This window comes from Bombina bombina, chromosome 7 (assembly GCF_027579735.1).
Source record: "Bombina bombina isolate aBomBom1 chromosome 7, aBomBom1.pri, whole genome shotgun sequence".
In the NCBI taxonomy this organism is placed as follows: domain Eukaryota; kingdom Metazoa; phylum Chordata; class Amphibia; order Anura; family Bombinatoridae; genus Bombina; species Bombina bombina.
The window spans coordinates 24,006,678-24,024,442 of NC_069505.1; the positions used below are offsets into that span (position 1 = coordinate 24,006,678).

The following is a 17,765-nucleotide window of genomic DNA, read 5'->3' on the forward strand; positions in this document are numbered from 1 at the left end:
AGAGCTGGTCCAGCCTCAAAAACAGAACAGACATGAAAATGGTGACACTTCAACAGATGTATATACCTTTGTCTAACTTTTGTTTTTTCATCCCTCTTCTTTTTCCTCCCCCCGCTGTTTTCTTTGGGCTTATTTCTTTACCTCTTTCATTCCTTCTTCCTGTCTTCTGTCTATCTCTCTTTTCTTTCTGGCTTCATTTACTCCCTCCTCACCGAACTAGGTTACTATATCTGTTGATGGGATTCTTACCTCAACGGGCTACACTCAAGAAGATTATACTATGTTGGGCAGTGATGACTTCTTCTATATTGGAGGGAGTCCAAACACAGCTGATCTTCCCGGATCCCCCGTCAGTAACAACTTCATGGGTTGCCTGAAAGATGTGAGTATTTATTATTTAAACCAATTAAAGTCCTCTGTTTCAATTTTCTTTTTTGTCTCAACTGCTACAAGTTCTCCCATCATCCCGATTGATTCCAGATGCTGAAATAATGTCTACAGTAGATGCAGCTATTGTAGGAAATAACTGTTCTCTCTACTACATGTATCTTGACAGATTGAATAAACAGAGTCTGATCTCTTTTTTCATCACTATTTTATGTCCTCAATTTCACTTGCACTAGGTTGTTTACAAAAACAATGACTTCAAACTTGAGCTGTCCCGACTGGCCTCAGAAGGAGATCCCAAGATGCGTCTGAGTGGCGAACTCCTCTTCCGCTGTGAGAATGTCCCTTCTTTGGACCCTATCACCTTTCAGCTTCCAGAGTCATTCTTACGCCTTCCACGTTGGGAAACGAAAAAGGCTGGCTCAATATCCTTTGACTTTAGGACAACAGAGCCCAATGGTCTTCTGCTCTTCAGTCAAGGAAGACCTCGTACTGGGGGAAGTACAACAGGGACAGTTCTAGGGGCAGTAGCCACTGGGAAACCAGAGAGACCGCCAAAGGCAGACTACTTTGCTGTGGAGTTGCTAGAGGGGACATTATTTCTTCTTCTTGACCTTGGATCCGGTGGAGTTAAGGTTAAAGCAAGTCACAAGAAAATTAACGATGGAGAATGGTGCCACGTGGATATACAGAGAGATGGAAGGAAAGGTTAGTTCTTCGTCTTCTTCACCTGTTCTAATAAGTTCTTATCCATTACCTGAGTTGGGATTATATGACTGTTAAAATAATACTTAACAATAGACTTTTCTTTCTTTCCTCAATTTCTTGTGACACTTTTCTTCACTCCACCTTTTGTCTGTTTCCCTTCTGTCTTACAACTTTTATATTTCACTTGCCATGTTTTCTTTTTATTTAATCATTTACATTTGTTTAACCAATTTCATCTTTTTTTGTATTGATGCTTACTTGCAACCATCTAATAATTTTTCACTCAGCTCTTTTCACTAAATGTTTAACCCTCTGTCCTTTTCTTTACATTTATTGTTCTTCTTTTTCTTTCCCTAACCTGCTCATCTATGAATGGATGAATATAATATTTTTCTGATTTTGGCTCATAGCTCTTCCTATTTTAAATGATCTTAATTCCTTCTTTTGAGAATGCACATAACCCTTTAAGTTTTGTACATCTATCTATATTCACAGGCTCAATCTCAGTCAATAGCCGAAACACCCCATTTCAGGTTGGAGGAGAGAGTGAGATTCTTGACCTTGATGGTGACCTGTACCTTGGAGGTCTCCCAGAACCTAGAGAAGATCTTCAGCTACCCCCTGAGGTCTGGACAGCTTCCCTTGGTTTGGGATTTGTAGGTTGTGTTCGAGACCTCTTTGTAGATGGCAAAAGCAGGGACATCAGACGCATGGCAGAGTTAGCAGGTGTTTCAGGTGTTACTCCATTCTGCACTCGAGAAACCCAACGGCAGTGCACTAATGCCCCTTGTAGGAATGGAGGTCAGTGTCGGGAGGGCTGGAACCGATTTATATGCGACTGTGTGGGCACAGGATACCTTGGTGACACCTGTGAGAGGGGTAAGTGTATTTTTTCTTCTTTGCGCTTTCATCTGCTCTATTATATTTTTGTTATCTCTTTCCTTTCTTTTCTTTCTGTCTTTCTGTCCTCCTCTCATAGTGAGATTTTTAAATAAAAAATTAGCATTTTGTTCTTAAAATGATCTCTGCAATGTTTCATAATATTTTTTAAATATAATATTTAATTTACTGTACCAGCAGGTGTAGGAACACCACCAGCCTGTTAGATATAATGAATGATGTTTATAAATATTAGATTCCCTCCCCCTAACATTTATATCTATCTATCTATCTATCTATCTATCTATCAATCATCTATCTATTTATCTATCTATCTATCTATATTATAGATGTTTAAATATTAAAGAGATAAGTGTAAAGCTTTAGTTTATATAAAGCAGTGGTCATGGCTATGTTGAAAACCAGGTTTACCTTATCTAATCTCTTCTGCTGAGGACAATAAAGGACAAACATAAATATTTCCTTCAGAAGTCTAATCAAACTTAAATCTCAGGATAGCCTTTTACATATCCGATGGATTAGTGTATTCCCTTAGACGTCTGTCCTTCCACCTCTACTGGAAGTTTCTTCTATAAAACAACTAACTTTTTTGTGAAAAAACCCTTCTGCATAAGAAACCTACAATGTTCCGCATGACCTCTTCTTCTGATGTAGCTTTTTGTGACAAATAATTTGGGGTAGATTTACTATATATCGAGAGAGTCATGTCGGCTTGATATCGAGCATACGCTGTCGGCATTTATCATTGCACAGGCATTTCTATTGAAATGATTGTGCATTGCTGCTCCCTATTCACTAAAGGTACCAGACAAAAGAACCAGCGGTCTTATGACTTCAGGCGAAGTTGAAATGATGGGGCCTCCGAAGCAGCTTCCGCTGCTTAATAAATGGAGTGCATAATCTTATGCTTTACACAGTGTTTCTCAACTCCAGTCCTCAAGTACCCCTAACGGGCCAGGTTTTCATTAGTAAATGCAACCAAAGACTTGCGTGCAACACCAGGCAAGATGTCTGTCTTTGGGTTAAATAAACTTCTGTGTACAGTGTCTATTAATTCTTATGTTTGTCACCTTCAGGAGATATGGTCACCAGAAATGTACACAGTACTCACATAGGAAGAGACCTTAATATTCATTTAAAGGGACATTCCAGACAAAATTGGAATTCAAATGGATGCATTTCATTTTGGAATAGAAGATTTTTTGTAACATTTTTGCAAAAGTGCTTCCAATAAAAGCTAGAGCTGTTTCAAAAGGGCTCGATTGATTAAACACTGAACTTGTTCACAGAGCCTAAGGTGCTGGCACCATCTGGTAATGACTCAATTTGTTTATTGCTGAAATGATACAAGCCCCACTGGTGCTCTGAGAAGCTGCAGTATTTAAAATACTGGTGCACTGAGAATATCTAGCTATGGTTCACATGCACGTGCAGAGACAAATGCTAACACTAAAACAGTAATAGCTTTTATGAGAATCAATAGATATATTTGGGACATATGTTTATATTCAATGATTTAATTAATGTATGTAAATATATATATTTTTGACCGGAATGTCCCATTAAACCAGGCACCCTACTGACCTTACCTGCTGCTAATACCTCTTCCTATACACCCAGCACCTACTGACCTTACCTGCTGCTAATACCTCTTCCTCTACACCCAGCACCTACTGTCCTTACCTGCTGCTAATATATCTTACTATATACCCAGCACCTACTGACCTTACCTGCTGCTAATACCTCTTCATATACACCCAGCACCTACTGACCTTACCTGCTGCTAATACTTCTTCCTATACACCCAGCACCTACTGACCTTACCTGCTGCTAATACCTCTTCCTATACACCCAGCACCTACTGAACTTACCTGCTGCTAATACCTCTTCCTATACACCCAGCACCTACTGACCTTACCTGCTGCTAATATCTCTTCCTATACACCCAGCACCTACTGACCTTACCTGCTGCTAATACCTCTTCCTATACACCCAGCACCTACTGACCTTACCTGCTGCTAATACCTCTTCCTATACACTCAGCACCTACTGACCTTACCTGCTGCTAATACCTCTTCCTATACACCCAGCACCTACTGACCTTACCTGCTGCTAATACCTCTTCCTTTACACCCAGCACCTACTGAAGTTACCTGCTGCTAATACCTCTTCCTATAAACCCAGCACCTACTGACCTTACCTGCTGCTAATACCTCTTCCTATACACCCAGCACCTACTGATCTTACCTGCTGCTAATATCTCTTCCTATACACCCAGCACCTACTGACCTTACCTGCTGCTAATACCTCTTCCTATACACCCAGCACCTACTGATCTTACCTGCTGCTAATATCTCTTCCTATACACCCAGCACCTACTGAAGTTACCTGCTGCTAATAGCTCTTCCTATAAACCCAGCACCTACTGACCTTACCTGCTGCTAATACCTCTTCCTATACACCCAGCACCTACTGACCTTACCTGCTGCTAATACCTCTTCCTATAGACCCAGCACCTACTGACCTTACCTGCTGCTAATACCTCTTCCTATACACCCAGCACCTACTGACCTTACCTACTGCTAATACCTCTTCCTATACACCCAGCACCTACTGATCTTACCTGCTGCTAATATCTCTTCCTATACACCCAGCACCTACTGATCTTACCTGCTGCTAATATCTCTTCCTATACACCCAGCACCTACTGATCTTACCTGCTGCTAATACCTCTTCCTATACACCCAGCACCTACTGACCTTACCTGATGCTTATAACTCTTCCTATACACCCAGCACCTACTGACCTTACCTGCTACAAATACCTCTTCCTATACACCCAGCACCTACTGACCTTACCTGCTGCTAATACCTCTTCCTATACACCCAGCACTTACTGACCTTACCTGCTACTAATACCTCTACCTATACACCAAGCACCTACTGACCTTACCTGCTGCTAATACCTCTTCCTATACACCCAGCACCTACTGACCTTACCTGCTGCTAATACCTCTCTCTATACACCCAGCACCTACTGACCTTACATTCTGCTAATACCTCTCTCTATACACCCAGCACCTACTGACCTTACCTGCAGCTAATACCTATTCCTATACACCCAGCACCTACTGACCTTACCTGCAGCTAATACCTATTCCTATACACCCAGCACCAACTGACCTAACCTGCTGCTAATACATCTCTCTATACACCCAGCACCTACTGACCTTACCTGCTGCTAATACCTTTTACTATACACCCAGCACCTACTGACCTTACCTGCTGCTAATACCTCTTCCTATACACCCAGCAGCTACTGACCTTACCTGCTGCTAATACCTCTTACTATACACCCAGCACCTACTGACCTTACCTGCTGCTAATATCTCTTCCTATACACCCAGCACCTACTGACCTTACCTGCTGCTAATACCTCTTCCTATACACCCGGTACCTACTGACCTTACCTGCTGCTAATACCACTTCCTATACACCCAGCACCTACTGACCTTACCTGCTGCTAATATCTCTTCCTATACACCCAGCACCTACTGACCTTACCTGCTGCTAATAACTCTTCCTATACACCCAACACCTACTGACCTTACCTGCTGCTAATACCTATTCCTATACACCCAGCACCTACTGACCTTACCTGCTGCTAATACCTCTTCCTATACATCCAGCACCTACTGACCTTACCTGCAGCTAATACCTCTTCCTATACACCCAGCACCTACTGACCTTACCTGCAGCTAATACCTATTCATATACACCCAGCACCAACTGACCTAACCTACTGCTAATACCTCTTACTATACACCCAGCACCTACTGACCTTACCTGCTGCTAATACCTCTTACTATACACCCAGCACCTACTGACCTTACCTGCTGCTAATACCTCTTACTATACACCCAGCACCTACTGACCTTACCTGTTGCTAATAACTCTTCCTATACACCCAGCACCTACTGACCTTACCTGCTGCTAATAACTCTTCCTATACACCCAGCACCTACTGACCTTACCTGCTGCTAATACCTCTTCCTATACACCCAGCACCTACTGACCTTACCTGCTGCTAATACCTCTTCCTATACATCCAGCACCTATTGACCTTACCTGCTGCTAATACCTCTTCCTATATACCCAGCACCTACTGACCTTACCTGCTGCTAATACCTCTTCCTATACACCCAGCACCTACTGACCTTACCTGCTGCTAATACCTCTTCCTATACACCCAGCACCTACTGACCTTACCTGCTGCTAATACCTCTTCCTATACATCCAGCACCTATTGACCTTACCTGCTGCTAATACCTCTTCCTATATACCCAGCACCTACTGACCTTACCTGCTGCTAATACCTCTTCCTATACACCCAGCACCTACTGACCTTACCTGCTGCTTATACCTCTTCCTATACACCCAGCACCTACTGACCTTACCTGCTGCTAATACCTCTTCCTATACACCCAGCAACTACTGACCTTACCTGCTGCTAATACCTATTCCTATACACCCAGCACCAACTGACCTAACCTGCTGCTAATACCTCTCTCTATACACCAAGCACCTACTGACCTTACCTGCTGCTAATACCTCTTACTATACACCCAGCACCTACTGACCTTACTTGCTGCTAATACCTCTTACTATACACCAGCACCTACTGACCTTACCTGCTGCTAATACCTCTTCCTATACACCCAGCACCTACTGACCTTACCTGCTGCTAATATCTCTTCCTATACACCCAGCAACTACTGACCTTACCTGCTGCTAATATCTCTTCCTATACACCCAGCATCTACTGACCTTACCTGCTGCTAATACCTCTTCCTATACACCCAGCAACTACTGACCTTACCTGCTGCTAATATCTCTTCCTATACACCCAGCACCTACTGACCTTACCTGCTGCTAATACCTCTTCCTATATACCCAGCACCTACTGACCTTACCTGCTGCTAATACCTCTTCCTATACACCCAGCACCTACTGACCTTACCTGCTGCTTATACCTCTTCCTATACACCCAGCACCTACTGACCTTACCTGCTGCTAATACCTCTTCCTATACACCCAGCAACTACTGACCTTACCTGCTGCTAATACCTCTTCCTATACACCCAGCACCTACTGACCTTACCTGCTGCTAATATCTCTTCCTATACACCCAGCACCTACTGACCTTACCTGCTGCTAATACCTATTCCTATACACCCAGCACCAACTGACCTAACCTGCTGCTAATACCTCTCTCTATACACCAAGCACCTACTGACCTTACCTGCTGCTAATACCTCTTACTATACACCCAGCACCTACTGACCTTACTTGCTGCTAATACCTCTTACTATACACCAGCACCTACTGACCTTACCTGCTGCTAATACCTCTTCCTATACACCCAGCACCTACTGACCTTACCTGCTGCTAATATCTCTTCCTATACACCCAGCAACTACTGACCTTACCTGCTGCTAATATCTCTTCCTATACACCCAGCATCTACTGACCTTACCTGCTGCTAATACCTCTTCCTATACACCCAGCACCTACTGACCTTACCTGCTGCTAATACCTCTTCCTATACACCCAGCACCTACTGATCTTACCTGCTGCTAATATCTCTTCCTATACACCCAGCACCTACTGACCTTACCTGCTGCTAATACCTCTTCCTATACAACCAGCACCTACTGACCTTACCTGCTGCTAATCAGTGGCGTAGCGTGGGTTGTCAGTGCCCAGGGCAAGGCAAGTATTGCGCCCCCCCCATCCCCATTTTAGACATGCTGCTTCTTCTTACATTTGGGAGAAACCAAGCAAAGACCCAAGCCTGGTAGATCACATAAAGCAAGGGACACTGTCTCCTCTCCCACAAAATGCTCCCTTAACCATCTTTACTGGATAACTAACAGTTATTGCTGATGATACCCATATCCCCAAAATATGTCCCTTGTCATAAGCAGCTGCTAATCAGTAGCGCCTTACAAACAAAGCCATGAAAATAATATATTGGCAATACAAGAGGCAGTGGGTGAAGCCTGCAAGCATTATGTGCTATCCCCCAGTGATCAAACCCTGTCTGCAGCTCTCTAGAGCTGGGCAAATATATACAATATTAAATTTTAAGATTTATTCTCGTTTTACACATGGGGAAAGCCTCCTTAACCCCCATCTGGTGGTGACGTCCTGATCTGTAAAACTTCATGGTACAAATACTGCAGACCACAGGGTGCACCCACCCCCACATTGCAGCAACCCATATTGTATATGTGGTGCAATAGGTTTTTGGTAAGTCGTTAAAAAGAGGAAAAGGGGACACACAGGTTGGCAGCTGTTTCATAAGGTTGTCCCTGCTGGGCAGACTGTCTTTTGGGTGCCAATGGCATATAAAAGTGGGGTATATATTCTACCTTAATAAATATAACAATTGTAAGTAATCAATATAAAAGGGGCATGGGACAGACAACCCAACATTACATACATATATGGGGGGAGGGTGTATGGTATTTAGGGGGGTGCTGTTAAATTTATTTACTAACACAAATTATAGTTATTTTTTTTTTACTTTAAATGCAGTAAGGGTGGGTTTAATGTAAATAAAAAAGGCAATGAGCACCCAAACCCTAGAAATCGGTAAAAGTCCACACCTCAGGAGTCCAGCAAGAAATAGATTCAAGATGGTGAATTCATAGGACTTCTTTGATAGGGGACAAACACAGTGAAATGCCTGGTGAGCAGCCCAATCCTGGTGCCAGACAGCACACAAATCCCTAAATCTACTTCTGCCCTAGGAAGATCATGGAGGGGAAAAATCAAATACAGGAAACAAGGTCTCATTTTTGTCAATGTCACAAATATACTTTTTTTGTGCAAGGACAAGATGGTGTAAGTTGTAATCAGAATCCGGTCAAACATGAAAGTATGGTCTCTGATCACCCCACCATCCCACTAACTAGGTAACTGGGGTTAACAGGAAGGCAGAGCCCAGCCATGCTGCCACCAGTGCCACGGGTTTGAAAGAGATTTATTGCACTTTTTAAGGATTCCTCCCCCCACCTCTGCTTAGAGATCCTTAAAATGTGCCCCAGGCAATGCATGGCATTCTGGCTCTGGGTCCTTTGTTGGAAGGGAACTTACTTGTTGGGTAATAATAGAACCGTAATTAAGCTGCATTTAGCGTGTTGCTAGTATCAGGCAAAAACAGGGCTATAAGTAAGTCTGGTCCTGATACCTTACCTTAGTCACGTCATCACCTCATTCCTGACGGGTCGCAGAACAGAGCTGGGGGCCTGTCAGAATTTTTAGCCTCCCTTCTTCCCTTTGCTAAGTTGAGGCTGGAAGCGCCCCTCAGAATTATGCGCCCGGGGCAACCGCCCCTGTTGCCCCCCCCACGCTACGCCACTGCTGCTAATACCTCTTCCTATACACCCAGCACCTACTGACCTTACCTGCTGCTAATATCTCTTCCTATACACCCAGCACCTACTGACCTTACCTGCTGCTAATATCTCTTCCTATACACCCAGCACCTACTGACCTTACCTGCTGCTAATACCTATTCCTATACACCCAGCACCTACTGACCTTACCTGCTGCTAATACCTCTTCCTATACATCCAGAACCTACTGACCTTACCTGCAGCTAAATTGCTAATACCTCTTCCTATACACCCAGCACCTACTGACCTTACCTGCAGTTAATACCTATTCCTATAAACCCAGCACCAACTGACCTAACCTGCTGCTAATACCTCTCTCTATACACCCAGCACCTACTGACCTTACCTGCTGCTAATACCTCTTACTATACAACCAGCACCTACTGACCTTACCTGCTGCTAATACCTCTTACTATACACCCAGCACCTACTGACCTTACCTGCTGCTAATACCTCTTACTATACACCCAGCACCTACTGACCTTACCTGCTGCTAATATCTCTTCTTATACACCCAGCAACTACTGACCTTACCTGCTGCTAATATCTCTTCCTATACACCCAGCACCTACTGACCTTACCTGCTGCTAATACCTCTTCCTATACACCCAGCACCTACTGACCTTACCTGCTGCTAATACCTCTTCCTATACACCCAGCACCTACTAACCTTACCTGATGCTAATACCTCTTCCTATACACCCAGCACCTACTGACCTTACCTGCTGCTAATACCTATTCCTATACACCCAGCACCTACTGACCTTACCTGCTGCTAATACCTCTTCCTATACATCCAGCACCTACTGACCTTACCTGCAGCTAATACCTCTTCCTATACACCCAGCACCTACTGACCTTACCTGCTGCTAATACCTCTTCCTATACATCCAGCACCTACTGACCTTACCTGCTGCTAATACCTCTTCCTATATACCCAGCACCTACTGACCTTACCTGCTGCTAATACCTCTTCCTATACACCCAGCACCTACTGACCTTACCTGCAGCTAATACCTATTCCTATACACCCAGCACCAAGTGACCTAACCTGCTGCTAATATCTCTTCCTATACACCCAGCACCTACTGACCATACCTGCTGCTAATACCTCTTCCTATACACCCAGCACCTACTGACCTTACCTGCTGCTAATACCTCTTCCTATACACCCAGCACCTACTGACCTTACCTGCTGCTAATACCTCTTCCTATACACCCAGCACCTACTGACCTTACCTGCTGCTAATACCTCTTCCTATACACCCAGCACCTACTGACCTTACCTGTTCCTATACACCCAGCACCTACTGACCTTACCTGCTGCTAATATCTCTTCCTATACACCCAGCACCTACTGACCTTACCTGCTGATAATATCTCTTCCTATACACCCAGCACCTACTGACCTTACCTGCTGCTAATACCTCTTCCTATACATCCAGCACCTACTGACCTTACCTGCAGCTAATACCTCTTCCTATACACCCAGCACCTACTGACCTTACCTGCTGCTAATACCTCTTCCTATATACCCAGCACCTACTGTACTTACCTGCTGCTAATACCTCTTCCTATACACCCAGTACCTACTGACCTTACCTGCTACTAATAACTCTTCCTATACACCCAGCACCTACTGACCTTACCTGCTGCTAATACCTCTTCCTATACAGCCAGCACCTACTAACCTTACCTGCTGCTAATACGTCTTCCTATACACTCAGCACCTACTGACCTTACCTGCTGCTAATACCTCTTCCTATACAGCCAGCACCTACTAACCTTACCTGCTGCTAATACCTCTTCCTATACACCCAGTACCTACTGACCTTACCTGCTGCTAATACCTCTTCCTATACACCCAGCACCTACTGACCTTACCTGCTGCTAATACCTCTTCCTATACACCCAGCACCTACTGACCTTACCTGCTGCTAATACCTCTTCCTATACAGCCAGCACCTACTAACCTTACCTGCTGCTAATACCTCTTCCTATACACCCAGCACCTACTGACCTTACCTGCTGCTAATACCTCTTCCTATACAGCCAGCACCTACTAATCTTACCTGCTGCTAATACCTCTTCCTATACACTCAGCACCTACTGACCTTACCTGCTGCTAATACCTCTTCCTATACACCCAGCACCTACTGACCTTACCTGCAGCTAATACCTATTCCTATACACCCAGCACCTACAGACCTTACCTGCTGCTAATAACTCTTCCTATACACCCAGCACCTACTGACCTTACCTGCTGCTAATATCTCTTCCTATACACCCAGCACCTACTGACCTTACCTGCTGCTAATATCTCTTCCTATACACTCAGCACCTACTGACCTTACCTGCTGCTAATACCTATTGCTATACACCCAGCACCTACTGACCTTACCTGCTGCTAATACCTCTTCCTATACACCCAGCACCTACTGACCTTACCTGCTGCTAATACCTCTTCCTATACACCCAGCATCTACTGACCTTACCTGCTGCTAATATCTCTTCCTATACACCCAGCACCTACTGACCTTACCTGCTGCTAATATCTCTTCCTATACACCCAGCACCTACTGACCTTACCTGCTGCTAATATCTCTTCCTATACACCCAGCACCTACTGACCTTACCTGCTGCTAATACCTATTGCTATACACCCAGCACCTACTGACCTTACCTGCTGCTAATACCTCTTCCTATACACCCAGCACCTACTGACCTTACCTGCAGCTAATACCTATTCCTATACACCCAGCACCAACTGACCTAACCTGCTGCTAATACCTCTCTCTATACACCTAGCACCTACTGACCTTACCTGCTGCTAATACCTCTTACTATACACCCAGCACCTACTGACCTTACCTGCTGCTAATACCTCTTACTATACACCCAGCACCTACTGACCTTACCTGCTGCTAATAACTCTTCCTATACACCCAGCACCTACTGACCTTACCTGCTGCTAATATCTCTTCCTATACACCCAGCACCTACTGACCTTACCTGCTGCTAATACCTATTTCTATACACCCAGCACCTACTGACCTTACCTGCTGCTAATACCTCTTCCTATACATCCAGCACCTACTGACCTTACCTGAAACTAATACCTCTTCCTATACACCCAGCACCTACTGACCTTACCTGCTGCAAATATCTCTTCCTATACATCCAGCACCTACTGACCTTACCTGCTGCTAATACCTCTTCCTATATACCCAGCACCTACTGACCTTACCTGATGCTAATACCTCTTCCTATACACCCAGCACCTACTGACCTTACCTGCAGCGAATACCTATTCCTATACACCCAGCACCAACTGACCTAACCTGCTGCTAATTCCTCTCTCTGTACACCCAGCACCTACTGACCTTACCTGCTGCTAATACCTCTTACTATACACCCAGCACCTACTGACCTTACCTACTGCTAATACCTCTTACTATACACCCAGCACCTACTGACCTTACCTGCTGCTAATATCTCTTCCTATACACCCAGCACCTACTGACCTTACCTGCTGCTAATACCTCTTCCTATACACCCAGCACCTACTGAACTTACCTGCTGCTAATACCTCTTCCTATATACCCAGCACCTACTGACCTTACCTGCTGCTAATATCTCTTCCTATACACCCAGCACCTACTGACCTTACCTGCTGCTAATATCTCTTCCTATACACCCAGCATCTACTGACCTTACCTGCTGCTAATACCTATTCCTATATACCCAGCACCTACTGACCTTACCTGCTGCTAATACCTCTTCCTATACATCCAGCACCTACTGACCTTACCTGCAGCTAATACCTCTTCCTATACACCCAGCACCTACTGACCTTACCTGCAGCTAATACCTATTCCTATACACCCAGCACCAACTGACCTAACCTGCTGCTAATACCTCTCTCTATACACCCAGCACCTACTGACCTTACCTGCTGCTAATACCTCTTACTATACACCCAGCACCTACTGACCTTACCTGCTGCTAATACCTCTTACTATACACCCAGCAACTACTGACCTTACCTGCTGCTAATATCTCTTCCTATACACCCAGCACCTACTGACCTTACCTGCTGCTAATACCTCTTCCTATACACCCAGCACCTACTGACCTTACCTGCTGCTAATACCTCTTCCTATACACCCAGCACCTACTGACCTTACCTGCTGCTAATAACTCTTCCTATACACCCAGCACCTACTGACCTTACCTGCTGCTAATACCTCTTCCTATACACCCAGCACCTACTGACCTTACCTGCAGCTAATACCTATTCCTATACACCCAGCACCAACTGACCTAACCTGCTGCTAATACCTCTCTCTGTACACCCAGCACCTACTGACCTTACCTGCTGCTAATACCTCTTACTATACACCCAGCACCTACTGACCTTACCTACTGCTAATACCTCTTACTATACACCCAGCACCTACTGACCTTACCTGCTGCTAATATCTCTTCCTATACACCCAGCACCTACTGACCTTACCTGCTGCTAATACCTCTTCCTATACACCCAGCACCTACTGACCTTACCTGCTGCTAATATCTCTTCCTATACACCCAGCACCTACTGACCTTACCTGCTGCTAATATCTCTTCCTATACACCCAGCATCTACTGACCTTACCTGCTGCTAATACCTATTCCTATATACCCAGCACCTACTGACCTTACCTGCTGCTAATACCTCTTCCTATACATCCAGCACCTACTGACCTTACCTGCAGCTAATACCTCTTCCTATACACCCAGCACCTACTGACCTTACCTGCTGCTAATACCTCTTCCTATACACCCAGCACCTACTGACCTTACCTGCTGCTAATATCTCTCTCTATACACCCAGCACCTACTGACCTTACCTGTTGCTAATACCTCTTACTATACACCCAGCACCTACTGACCTTACCTGTTGCTAATACCTCTTACTATACACCCAGCAACTACTGACCTTACCTACTGCTAATATCTCTTCCTATACACCCAGCACCTACTGACCTTACCTGCTGCTAATACCTCTTCCTATACACCCAGCACCTACTGACCTTACCTTCGGCTAATAACTCTTCCTATATACCCAGCACCTACTGACCTTACTTGCTGCTAATACCTCTTCCTATACACCCAGCACCTACTGACCTTACCTGCTGCTAATACCTCTTCCTATACACCCAGCACCTACTGACCTTACCTGCTGTTAATACCTCTACCTATACACCCAGCACCTACTGACCTTACCTGCTGCTAATATCTCTTCCTATACACCCAGCACCTACTGACCTTACCTGCTGCTAATATCTCTTCCTATACACCCAGCACCTACTGACCTTACCTGCTGCTAATACCTCTTCCTATACAGCCAGCACCTACTAACCTTACCTGCTGCTAATACCTCTTCCTATACACCCAGCACCTACTGACCTTACCTGCTGCTAATACCTCTTCCTATACAGCCAGCACCTACTAATCTTACCTGCTGCTAATACCTCTTCCTATACACTCAGCACCTACTGACCTTACCTGCTGCTAATACCTCTTCCTATACACCCAGCACCTACTGACCTTACCTGCAGCTAATACCTATTCCTATACACCCAGCACCTACAGACCTTACCTGCTGCTAATAACTCTTCCTATACACCCAGCACCTACTGACCTTACCTGCTGCTAATATCTCTTCCTATACACCCAGCACCTACTGACCTTACCTGCTGCTAATATCTCTTCCTATACACTCAGCACCTACTGACCTTACCTGCTGCTAATACCTATTGCTATACACCCAGCACCTACTGACCTTACCTGCTGCTAATACCTCTTCCTATATACCCAGCACCTACTGACCTTACCTGATGCTAATACCTCTTCCTATACACCCAGCACCTACTGACCTTACCTGCAGCGAATACCTATTCCTATACACCCAGCACCAACTGACCTAACCTGCTGCTAATTCCTCTCTCTGTACACCCAGCACCTACTGACCTTACCTGCTGCTAATACCTCTTACTATACACCCAGCACCTACTGACCTTACCTACTGCTAATACCTCTTACTATACACCCAGCACCTACTGACCTTACCTGCTGCTAATATCTCTTCCTATACACCCAGCACCTACTGACCTTACCTGCTGCTAATACCTCTTCCTATACACCCAGCACCTACTGAACTTACCTGCTGCTAATACCTCTTCCTATATACCCAGCACCTACTGACCTTACCTGCTGCTAATATCTCTTCCTATACACCCAGCACCTACTGACCTTACCTGCTGCTAATACCTCTTCCTATACACCCAGCACCTACTGAACTTACCTGCTGCTAATACCTCTTCCTATATACCCAGCACCTACTGACCTTACCTGCTGCTAATATCTCTTCCTATACACCCAGCACCTACTGACCTTACCTGCTGCTAATATCTCTTCCTATACACCCAGCATCTACTGACCTTACCTGCTGCTAATACCTATTCCTATATACCCAGCACCTACTGACCTTACCTGCTGCTAATACCTCTTCCTATACATCCAGCACCTACTGACCTTACCTGCAGCTAATACCTCTTCCTATACACCCAGCACCTACTGACCTTACCTGCAGCTAATACCTATTCCTATACACCCAGCACCAACTGACCTAACCTGCTGCTAATACCTCTCTCTATACACCCAGCACCTACTGACCTTACCTGTTGCTAATACCTCTTACTATACACCCAGCACCTACTGACCTTACCTGCTGCTAATACCTCTTACTATACACCCAGCAACTACTGACCTTACCTGCTGCTAATACCTCTTCCTATACACCCAGCACCTACTGACCTTACCTGCTGCTAATACCTCTTCCTATACAGCCAGCACCTACTAATCTTACCTGCTGCTAATACCTCTTCCTATACACTCAGCACCTACTGACCTTACCTGCTGCTAATACCTCTTCCTATACACCCAGCACCTACTGACCTTACCTGCAGCTAATACCTATTCCTATACACCCAGCACCTACAGACCTTACCTGCTGCTAATAACTCTTCCTATACACCCAGCACCTACTGACCTTACCTGCTGCTAATATCTCTTCCTATACACCCAGCACCTACTGACCTTACCTGCTGCTAATATCTCTTCCTATACACTCAGCACCTACTGACCTTACCTGCTGCTAATACCTATTGCTATACACCCAGCACCTACTGACCTTACCTGCTGCTAATACCTCTTCCTATATACCCAGCACCTACTGACCTTACCTGATGCTAATACCTCTTCCTATACACCCAGCACCTACTGACCTTACCTGCAGCGAATACCTATTCCTATACACCCAGCACCAACTGACCTAACCTGCTGCTAATTCCTCTCTCTGTACACCCAGCACCTACTGACCTTACCTGCTGCTAATACCTCTTACTATACACCCAGCACCTACTGACCTTACCTACTGCTAATACCTCTTACTATACACCCAGCACCTACTGACCTTACCTGCTGCTAATATCTCTTCCTATACACCCAGCACCTACTGACCTTACCTGCTGCTAATACCTCTTCCTATACACCCAGCACCTACTGAACTTACCTGCTGCTAATACCTCTTCCTATATACCCAGCACCTACTGACCTTACCTGCTGCTAATATCTCTTCCTATACACCCAGCACCTACTGACCTTACCTGCTGCTAATACCTCTTCCTATACACCCAGCACCTACTGAACTTACCTGCTGCTAATACCTCTTCCTATATACCCAGCACCTACTGACCTTACCTGCTGCTAATATCTCTTCCTATACACCCAGCACCTACTGACCTTACCTGCTGCTAATATCTCTTCCTATACACCCAGCATCTACTGACCTTACCTGCTGCTAATACCTATTCCTATATACCCAGCACCTACTGACCTTACCTGCTGCTAATACCTCTTCCTATACATCCAGCACCTACTGACCTTACCTGCAGCTAATACCTCTTCCTATACACCCAGCACCTACTGACCTTACCTGCAGCTAATACCTATTCCTATACACCCAGCACCAACTGACCTAACCTGCTGCTAATACCTCTCTCTATACACCCAGCACCTACTGACCTTACCTGCTGCTAATACCTCTTCATATACACCCAGCACCTACTGACCTTACCTGCTGCTAATACCTCTTACTATACACCCAGCAACTACTGACCTTACCTGCTGCTAATATCTCTTCCTATACACCCAGCACCTACTGACCTTACCTGCTGCTAATACCTCTTCCTATACACCCAGC

At 45.0% G+C, this 17,765-nt stretch overlaps 1 protein-coding gene across 1 annotated transcript in view; it reads left to right on the plus strand.

Moving 5' to 3' along the window:
- The first annotated feature begins 280 nt into the window (after window positions 1-280).
- Window positions 281-17,765, plus strand: part of LOC128665790 (neurexin-2-like) — a 581,704-nt gene continuing 564,219 nt past the window's right edge. The window contains 4 exon segments of the mRNA XM_053719990.1: window positions 281-382; window positions 624-876; window positions 910-1,095; window positions 1,591-1,974. Coding sequence (XP_053575965.1) covers window positions 281-382; window positions 624-876; window positions 910-1,095; window positions 1,591-1,974 — 925 coding nt within the window.